General features: G+C 37.6%; 1 protein-coding gene across 1 annotated transcript; it reads right to left on the reverse strand.

Moving 5' to 3' along the window:
• Positions 1–2,491: 2,491 nt before the first annotated feature.
• LOC145132742 (cytochrome b-c1 complex subunit 7-2, mitochondrial-like) lies at positions 2,492–5,421 on the reverse strand. Its single transcript, XM_079067640.1, has 4 exons — positions 5,229–5,421; positions 4,940–5,097; positions 4,707–4,754; positions 2,492–2,708 (listed from the first exon to the last, which is right to left on the reverse strand). The coding sequence occupies exons 1-4, from the start codon at positions 5,320–5,322 to the stop codon at positions 2,640–2,642; spliced, it is 369 nt and encodes a 122-aa protein (XP_078923766.1). The 5' UTR covers positions 5,323–5,421; the 3' UTR covers positions 2,492–2,639.
• Positions 5,422–10,096: the final 4,675 nt, after the last annotated feature.

Below are 10,096 nucleotides of genomic sequence, written 5' to 3' on the forward strand. Positions count from 1 at the left end.
AATGTTCCGCTCATTATTTATGGCAAAATTCTTGTCTCTTTAGATACGCATTCGCGTCTAAGTTTTTTACCTTCATTTTTTATTTATAACTAAATGGCTTATTATTATTCATCAAAATTAAAATGACCACTAAATCATAATGTTTTCAATTTATAACTTAAAATGACCATATCGCCCACTAATATCGCTTTGTGACTTGTGAAGAGAAGATGTTTAGAGGATCATGTCTTGGGTCGTGGTTGGATATCTCAAAATATTATGGAAACATGTTCTTTATCCATATTATGCTCTTGTCTCGTATACACGATAATGGGATGATGTGGTTTCATGTTCAAGGATACAAACTGTATTTTAGACCTTGTGGGTTTTGCCTTACCTTCCGTGTTTATGATTTGTTATTGTTACATTGGTAAATGAGGATATTGGCCAATTTAGGAGTAGTTGTTTCTTTGGTTGGGTCTTATAATTTGTTGTATAGCAATGATTTAGTTGAATTGTTTGAAAGTACAAAGTTTATGACTTATCAAACAGAATGTTGTTTGCTTGTGGTTGTCCTTTTTTTTTTTTTGGAAAGAGAATTTCCCCCAACGAGGGTTCCGATCTAGCTTTTTCCACACACCGACTAATTTCCGCTGCAAACATGAGGTTATGCCTCATGTCCTATGTGTGTCATGACATTTTGTGTAATTGGAACTAACATGTGAGTTAAGGGGCTTATCATTTGTGCTCTATATTATATGTTTTGATAAATGCGGAGTGCATGCATATATAAGATCGAATTATAACCCGGTACAACAGAAATGCGGGGGTTAAGGGGGTTGCGCCCCCTTGCGAGATCCAAGGGACAAAGCCCCTTGCGGGGTTTGGGGCAATGCCCTAAATGGTCTTCAGAAATTTGAATTAGTTTCATTATGGAAAAACCGAATTCTAATGGGTGATTATGTAAAGATTGACAAATATTATCAGTTTTTTATGCCATTAAATTTGAGATTCTCCTAACTAATTTAGAAGATAACAACCCTAATCTATCATGCATATATACGGCTCCTCTTTTGATCTGAAGAGAGAACCATTCTCGGCTCTTCTTCTTCTTGAACGAACTTAGAATTTTCTGACGATTTGGTTTGTGTTTATGTGCTTAGATACACAAGTGTCCTTTTAGATTATCCTAGAATGCATTTCTCGTAACCCAGACATAGAATGAAAATATCAGTTTGAAAATTGAACATACACGATCCACAATGAATTCGGATTTCCACCATCACCCTACTATCCCCCAACACCATGGAGTCACTGCAGACGAATCTCTGTGACCATAGAGGCTGAGTAGTGTTGGGATTTGAATATGGGTTAATAGGTTGTCCACCATATCTTTCACATGGCTTACCAAGTCACCACAATCTAAGTAGTTGTTTCTTCTTAATTTGTTGGAGGTTGAATTTACAGGACGCGACATATGGTTTCCTCATGGCACATGTGCCTTGTCGATTATCTAGAGGTATGAAACATGTATTAAATTCACAAAATTCAATGTCATTTTGTGCATATTTTAGAGCTAATCAGTAGTTTAGGTAGTTGTATCACTTGTAGTGTAACAATATCAAAAGGAGGTGGAAAGGTGTTCATCAACAATATATGGAGGGTTCAAGTCTCCCTTGAGACAAAAGAAGCAGTTAATGAGAAAGGTAAGGAGTGTGTGTGTTATTCTAAAAAATATTGTTTAGGTGCCCATGATGATTATATATATGCAAACATGCTTGCTTTTGGTGGTTTCCATGCAGGATCATTCGAAGAATAAACTGAAGACGGATAATAGGAAAAAGAAAATGAAAGATGTGGAAGTGTATAGTGTATACAAATCAGTATATGTGTCGAACATATTATAACTTAAGATTATCTTGTAAGTATTAACATTTAAAGGACAATCTGTTGGCTAATGTTTGTCCTTGTATGGCATTATATATTTTGATCTTGGAGACTTTCCCCATTCTATCACTAAAAACAAATGTCATCTCAACTTATACTTTCATTTTCAGAAAATCTATAATTTTCATAAGGGAACTGATTCGTACACAATATTTTTTCTCCGTACACAACAATTTGTGTTTTAAAGTGTTGTATTGTACAACTTTATAATGCATAAATTGTTGTATATGACAAAAAATTGTTGTATACGAATCACTTCCTTTTTCATAATGCTATCATGTTGTCATGGCAAGGTAGATTTTTAGTAATTATTTTATTGCTTCAGAAGAAATTACAACTTTTGAAGTAATTAATAATGTATGTTTTTTAGTAAAAGAAAAAGAAAAAAAAATTGTATTAAACAGAAAATCATCAAACTTATTATTTATTTATTTTATGAAATCAACCCTCTAAAGAAAATATCCATTTTGAAGGATAAGCAAGTTTCAATAGTAAAAATGAATACAAGAAAAAAAAAACAACTCAATGTTTACATGCCAACTCACATGTATAGGACGTACAAATATTAACCACAAACAACATGCAGTACCATGAATTAACAATAATGAAAAATTATTATTGTTGCCAAAACAACAATCTTGAAATCAAAATAATAAGGAATGTTGTCTCACTCCCCTTAAAGATCCATTTATTTTTAAAAATAAAGAAAGAAACTAGGGCAAAGTACGCTGCTGAAGAGGCAATGCTCCCAAGGCTTCACGTTCTGCTTTCTCCCTCTCTACCTGTAATAAAACAAAACATAACAGTTTGTTCATATCAGCAAAAATCAATCAAAGCTTATAATAACACACAACTTTTATAATGTTTAAAAAATACATACTACAAAAACTTGACTTATTATCAATTTATCATCATGTGACATACATGATGCATTATCAGTTTATGGCCTATTGGCTTTGCTTTTCTAGTTTTCTTATCATAAAACTATTCTCAGTTGACATACATGTCGCTAGGGGTGTAAGTGAGCCAAGCTACTCGTGAGCTACTCGGGATCGACTTGTTAAAAGCTCGACTCGAGATCGAATTAAACGAGCCTGAGCTCTTAAATATGAGGCTCGTTTATTAAACGAGTTCGAGCCGAGCTTCAATTAGTGTGTGTGTGTGTGTGTACACACACACACACACAGAGAGGCTCGTTTAGACTCGCGAGCCCACTAAATTGTTCACGAGCTGAGCTCGAGCTTCATTTTAAGGCTCGAATCGAGCTCCTCAAAATTAAACGAGCCGAGCTCGAGCTTGGCCGGGCTCGGCTCGGCTCGTTTACACCCCTACATGTCACGAGATTGAAATCTTAATCCACACAAAGCAGTCAAAGGTAGGAAGGAAGAGAGACAACAAACTATCAATGAAGTATGTCGAAAGGGTCTAAGGCATAAAGTTTGTAAGATTGGGAGGTGGTTTTACGATACATGTAATGTATTGTAAACTTTTATGTCTTGTTGGAAATCATTTTTGATGCAGGTGTTAATTATTATAGATTTACAACTTATAAACTTTTATGATGTATAAACTTCATTCAATGTCGCGACATATGATAGTTTCCAAATAATGATTAATGCTATCGGACATTTTGGCCCAAGAGAAATGCACCAAGTATGCATGAGTTAAATGTTCTCATACTTGATCAAGAAGTAAAGGTTGTTCAAAACCAAATTGTTGAAAATAATAAAGAATGAACAGAAAAAGGTGATTCAATATTATAACGTGATTCTATAGTTCAAAAATATATCAACTTCACTTGATGTTTCTGATGTTTAAAAGGATGCGGATTTGTTGTTTCGTGTTCTTGATAAAATGGAGGAAGTTGGTGAAAAGAATGTGGTGCGCATAGTAATTGATAATGCATCAGCTTATGTGAAGACAAGTAATAGTTCTAAGCGAGTGCTTTGGCTCAGTGCTTAGTGCTTTGGCTACAAAAACCCTAAAAGATTTGGGGAGCCTTATGTCTTTAAAACCAAGGTTCATTTGATAAAAATTGCTATTAGGATGTTCTGAAACATTTTTCATTGTAAAAAACAATCAAATGCTAACTTTTTCATCAGACAAAAAGACAGACTTGCCATACAAGTACATTGCCATAGAAACAGTCATCCGTGAAAATTAAGCTCCTTGAAAGTAAAAAATTTACAATTATGTTGTCATAAATGATAACATGACAAAAACCATGGCGTCATGGAAACAAAATAACATGAAAAAATCAGTGAAAATGAAACATAGTCGGATTTTAAAAGGTTGATCATTCTAAATTATAGTAACATGTTAAGAAAAGTTACGCCTTAAGAGTAAGTGCCTTACAATTACAAATACTATCTTCAAAAGCAAAGTTTGACAGAACCATGTTTTCATACTCTATAATAACTCACTTTTAAGGGTTTGACAACAATCAAAATAGTATAAAGAGGTAACATAAACACCCTATTTTTGTTAATATAATAGGCTTTTCTTTCATGTTTGAAATTCTTCTTTCAAGCAACTTGGCCTAAATTACAAAGACTATGTATGCAGAAGTCAAAAAGCATAAATTGCAGAAGAACATTTCATAACACAATTTCAGTAACTCAATTAAACATCCTTATGAATCATGTGATCTCCTAGAGTATGGAATACTTATACTGGCTACAACTATAAGGACATGAAATTGAAACTAGAAGCAGCAAGAGAAATAAACAGTTTTGTGATGTAGTATCAAAAAGGATACGATCAATTAGTAAAGTACTTACCAGGGCCAGCATGTCAGTTAGATAGCTCCTAAATGGCGTCTGTTGAGCCTGTAACAATCAAGAAATACATCAAAATCAGAACTTTTCTCTTGTGTTCGATTTACCCAAAACAGTTCTTAGAAGCTTCGAGATATGTAAATAAATGAAACTGATCCATCGATAATCGTATTGAAAAAAGCAAAAGAAAATCGATTTCACGCATGACAATACACTAATTATGAACAGAAATGAACCTCTAGATCTTTAGGAAGGTACTCGTGTTTCATGGAGAGATCCATAGCGCGTAAGATTCGCTGGTTTCTAGCATCAACAATCTCACGAGGCAGCCTTGCAAGAGCTTCCTTTATATCAAGGGATTCCATCGGATCGTACAAATCGTCATATCGCAACCCTAATTTGTCATCAATACCACCACAGAACCACATCAAAACATCATAATATACTAAAATCCCAAACCAAAATCACAGCAATCACAAATCCTGAAAGAGTACACGACAAATTAATAAAAACCTAGATACTGACCGTATTTGCGAAGGCGATTGGCGATGGTTTTCTTGTGCAGAGCAGCGAACCAATTTTTCTGCGGATTCAAAATCGCTTTCACCAAGGTCGCCATGGAATTGATTTCAAACCTTCCCACAAAGAGACTTCCCTTTTGCCTCCGGGCTCCGATCTTTCTAGACTGCTTCTATGCTCGAAAGTTACGTTGATCGTAACTTGTTAGACCGAAAGGTTGAACAATAGCGGATAGCCGTTCGATTCCCTCAGGCCCCAGGCCTCACGCTCAAGGGCCCAAAAGATCTTAGCCCAAAACCCCGTTCGAATTACCCATATTACATGTAAAGTTAGTTGAAAATTTATGTAATCACCATGAAAAAAAAATTATTACAAAAGCTTGTAAATACTTTTTGAAAAATCTACATGAACTTTGAAAAAGGTTATCCAATAGTTTTTTAGAAACTTAAATGATGTTTGGTTTGAAAAGCTCATGTTGTTAATGCTCTTAGTTGCAATGCAACTTACTGTAACATCTATTTTTCAGGTATTCGTTTTAACCCTTGAGTTATGCTCTAATTGCAATTTATTCCCCGATGGCAATTTTGTAATTTCGGATTTGTTGGAGTACACAACGCCTTAGAACGTTGCGCGTACGCGGGTACGCAGGACGTCCGAAGCCAGGGTGTAAACCCTATATTTAGGGTTTGAGCCCTATTTAAACACATTTATGGCTTCATGCACCTTCCTACCCATGGCCGGTCCAAATGTATATGGGGCCCAGGGCGAAAAGAAAAAAAAAAGACCCCTAAAAGACAAATATAATAAAGATTCAAAAATATATATATTATTTATTCTTCACTATAAACGCGTTCAATTAGCAATAACTAGCAAGTCAAATTGTTTATCTTTTGAGCTAGTTTTGAGTTTGAACCAACTTTAGGCCATAAAAATCATTTAGGTAATAATTCTTTTATATATATATATATATATATATATATATATATATATATATATATATATATATATATACATTACATAACCCAGAAATTTTGGGCCCCGTAGTGACGTGGGCCCTGGGCGGTCGCCCGGGTTGCCCACCATCTAGACCGACCCTATTCCTACCTTTAGTCTCCCTCCTCATTCTGAAGCCCTAAAGAGTGTTTGTGCATTGTGAAGCTTGTTGATCCATTTTTGATGCCATTTGGAGCTTTTAGAGTAGAAGGAAGAGCATTGGAGTAGTGGTGTTTCACTCAAGGCTTTGGATCCAACATTTAGTCCTCCTTGTGCACCTTGTGGTGGTAAAAACTTTCAAACTTGATGAAGAAATCTCTTGGATCTAGTTTTTGCTCAAGTTGTTTCCTTTTTGGTCCCAAACTTAGTCTTTGTGAGAAGAAGATACTCCAAGGCATTTGAGTTGTCCTTTCAGAGGTTTTAAGGGGTGGTGAGTCATAAAGTTGGGTACTTGGTCACTAGTTTCCTTCCATGCAAGTGCCAGATGGTCTTAATGGGTTAAGAGACTAGGGTTTTTGGTGTTAAGGACTTAATGGCCATGCTAGACCATAAAGTTGGAAACTTTATGGTTTAGAGCATCTTATATGACCTAGATCTTATGTTTGGACGTATGTGCTTAAGGGATTAAGCACTTATTTAGGAGGTTGGCAAGCAGCCTCGTACGCAAGCGGTATCGAAGGGTACGCTGAGCGTACGAGGTCAGCACCCCGATCCTCGTTCTACTGCGAGGTACGCCCCACGTACACGAGAAGTACGCCCCGCGTACTGACTGAGTCAACCCAGTTAACTCCGTTGACTTTGACCTGGATTTTGATTAGGGTTTGACCTAGGGGTATTTTAGGTATTTGAATGGTAAACTGATTTTTGGTTACTGTTGTTCGTAAAGGTGACCATTAGTGAGGATTTCATAGCAACGTGTCAGTTCAGCTTTTCGTCTGTCTATGAGGTGAGTTTTCCTAACACCTTAAGTGGATCGAAGGCACCAAGGCCGACCCACTGTAGCATATGAGTAGAACTTGATGTTATTGTATGATTTTGTTTGTGTGCTAGCATGATTTATGTATTGAGCTATATGGACCCGGGGTTGATACAGACCCGGGGTTGATTCAGACCCGACACATATTTTGGGTTGATACAGACCCGGGGGTTGATACGGACCTGACACAGCCACATGTTGTTATTATATGATATGTATGTTGTATGTGGTAATTTGGAAAGCTCACTAAGCTTTATGCTTACAGTTTATATTTATGGTTTCAGGTACTTCCAGTTCAAAAGGGAAGGGCCCGACGTGATAATACAACATCATCCCTGCATGATTTCCGCACTTGATGTATTCATACTCTGATGTTTTGGAATATTGTAATGAATTATGTTTTTTTGTACAATCAATGAATAAAAACTAATGGTTTTGACCTAATTAAAATTGAAAATTTTACTTGGTATTTTTGGGACGTTACAAGTTGGTATCAAAGCCTTGGTTTGAGGAATTCGGGCACACTTTTGGGTGTGTCAAAACTCAAACCGAGGAAATGATAGTTTTATTAAATAATAATGAATTTAAACTTTTAAAAAGTGCTTTATTTAAGAAAATAGGGGTGTGATGCGTGCAATCGGCCAAGCTCAAGTAAATGGTTCCTAAATTACCCAATTTATGTTTTCTGAGTAGTATGTTTGATATGAGAACTGTATGCTAGAGCAGGGCTAATGATACTGTAACATTCCAAGTTCGGAAGCAAGAAGTTGGAGGGTGCAAAGTGTAAATTTAGGAAAGGGACTCGACGAGTAGGTCCGTCTACTCGCCGAGTCGGAGCGGGATTCTATCAGAGTTTAAGTGGCCAACTCACCGAGTCGGAGACTTGGACTCGACGAGTTGGTGCTGTAGGAAGAAAACCCTAATCCCGAGGGTTGCACCCTATTTAAAGGACTTTATGTCCTTCTCCCAGCCTCCTAATCCCCCCTGAGAGTTCCAGAAACCCTAATTTTTGTGTGAGGCTTCATTATTGAGGAGATTGGAGCTTGGAAGAGGAAAGTGGTGAAAAGAGCTTGAGGAATTAAAGGCTAACATCAAGGGGCTTGTGTGGATCTGGGATCTACATCTGTTTGGGCACATTTCAGAGGTAAAAAGCCATAATCTTATGATGATTTCCTTTTTGATTCATCCTTGGTGGTTGATGTGAAGTTCCATAGCTTGTTTGTGAGCTATTTCGAGTTAGAAGCTTAGATCTGAGGTTGCTACTTCAGATCTAGACTTGTGTTGGTCCAGAAAGTCATAAAGCATCAGTCTTTGAGTTGTTGGTGAAGCCCCTTTGTCATAAACCCTAACCCTAGAGTGTTTTGGACTTATATCTCCTTGGTTTCACGTAAAGTTTGCAACTTTATGTGAGGGTTAGGTTGTAGAAGAGTGGATCTATGGATTTGAGCCTCTGCATGGCTCGAAAAGCCTCTGTATGGATTGAGAACTGAAGGGACTCGGCGAGTCACATGGGTGCACTCGACGAGTCGTATGAACATGTGCATGGACTCGGCGAGTGGAAGAACAACTCAGCGAGTCAGTTGAAGATTGTCTTGAACTCGGCGAGTCTGTTCTTGGACTTGACGAGTCTGGTCGCAGAACCCCAATCTTTTCTGGTTAAACCTTGAAGCAGTGAGTCGGGAGGTGACTTGGTGAGTTGAGCAGGATGGGACTCGGAGATCGTTGGACTTGACGAGTCTTGGGGTGACTCGGCGAGTAGAGTCGTGTTATGGGAGTTTCTGAGTATAGGGACTCGACGAGTCGACGGGTCGACTCGGCGAGTAGAGTCAGTCAGAGAGGTTGACTTTGACTGAGGACTTTGACTTTGACCAAGAGTTGACCAGTTTGTCTACCAAGGGTATTTTGGTGATTTTGGTATTTATGGAATTAGTTCTTTGGTAGTGTTCGGTGGTGGAGTTCGTGTCGGTGGTCGGAGCAGCTGATCTTATCCTTTCAGTCGGCAATTACAGGTGAGTTATCCTCACTATATCGACAGGGTCTACGACACCAAGGCCGGCCCTTTATCGGATGGAAATTCGGGTATTGTTTGCTATGTTATTGCTTTGCTAGATCTGCATCCTAGTATTTAGGATGGTGTTATGTTAGTGACCTGGTTAAGGTCGGTACCCGGTATATAGGGTAATGTTATGCTAGTGACCGGTTAGGTCGGAATCCTGGTTAGGATGTGGATATGCTATGTGATCTGTTAGACTGTTTGTCTGGTTAAGGATTGTTATGTGATTAGTTGTTTTATGTGCACATGGTTGTTGACGGGGGTTGGGTTGAGGCGGGTCCTGCTTTCTGCTGTAGGCCAACATACCCAGGGCGGACCGGATATTCCGAAGGCCCAGCGAGCGGTCCGGATAGGCTGAAGGCCCCAAGAGGGCGGACCAGACTGTTGGATTAGGTGTCTAAGCCCATAACTATAATTGGGATGTACTTGAATTGATAGCAGCACAGTCCTTTTGGGTTGCCCTCAACCTAGCAACTGGACAAGGAAATTATGAAAGGAGAGATATTAATTTATAAGATTAATAAATTAGTATATATATATATATATATATATATATATATATATATATAAATGATTTATTAATATGTTAATGGATTAATATATTAATTAGAAATCATTATGTTTAATTAATTGTTAGCCAGAAATTAATCAGAATTGATTTTGGGGTTAAAAGAATTAATTATAAGGTGCAGGGACTAGTTTGCAATTATCTAATAGTTGAGTGGAAGGCTCTAGAAACCCCTTGGAAGAGGGTGGACGAAATCTTTAGGGGAAACCCTAATAATTTCGTCCATAGGGGCTTGGATAAGGCCCTTGGGTTTGCTTAGGCCCTAAGCAAAGGATAACTAGGGT

Source organism: Lactuca virosa, chromosome 8, assembly GCF_052849685.1.
Source record: "Lactuca virosa cultivar CGN04683 chromosome 8, Lactuca_virosa_CGN04683_v6, whole genome shotgun sequence".
NCBI classification, from domain to species: domain Eukaryota; kingdom Viridiplantae; phylum Streptophyta; class Magnoliopsida; order Asterales; family Asteraceae; genus Lactuca; species Lactuca virosa.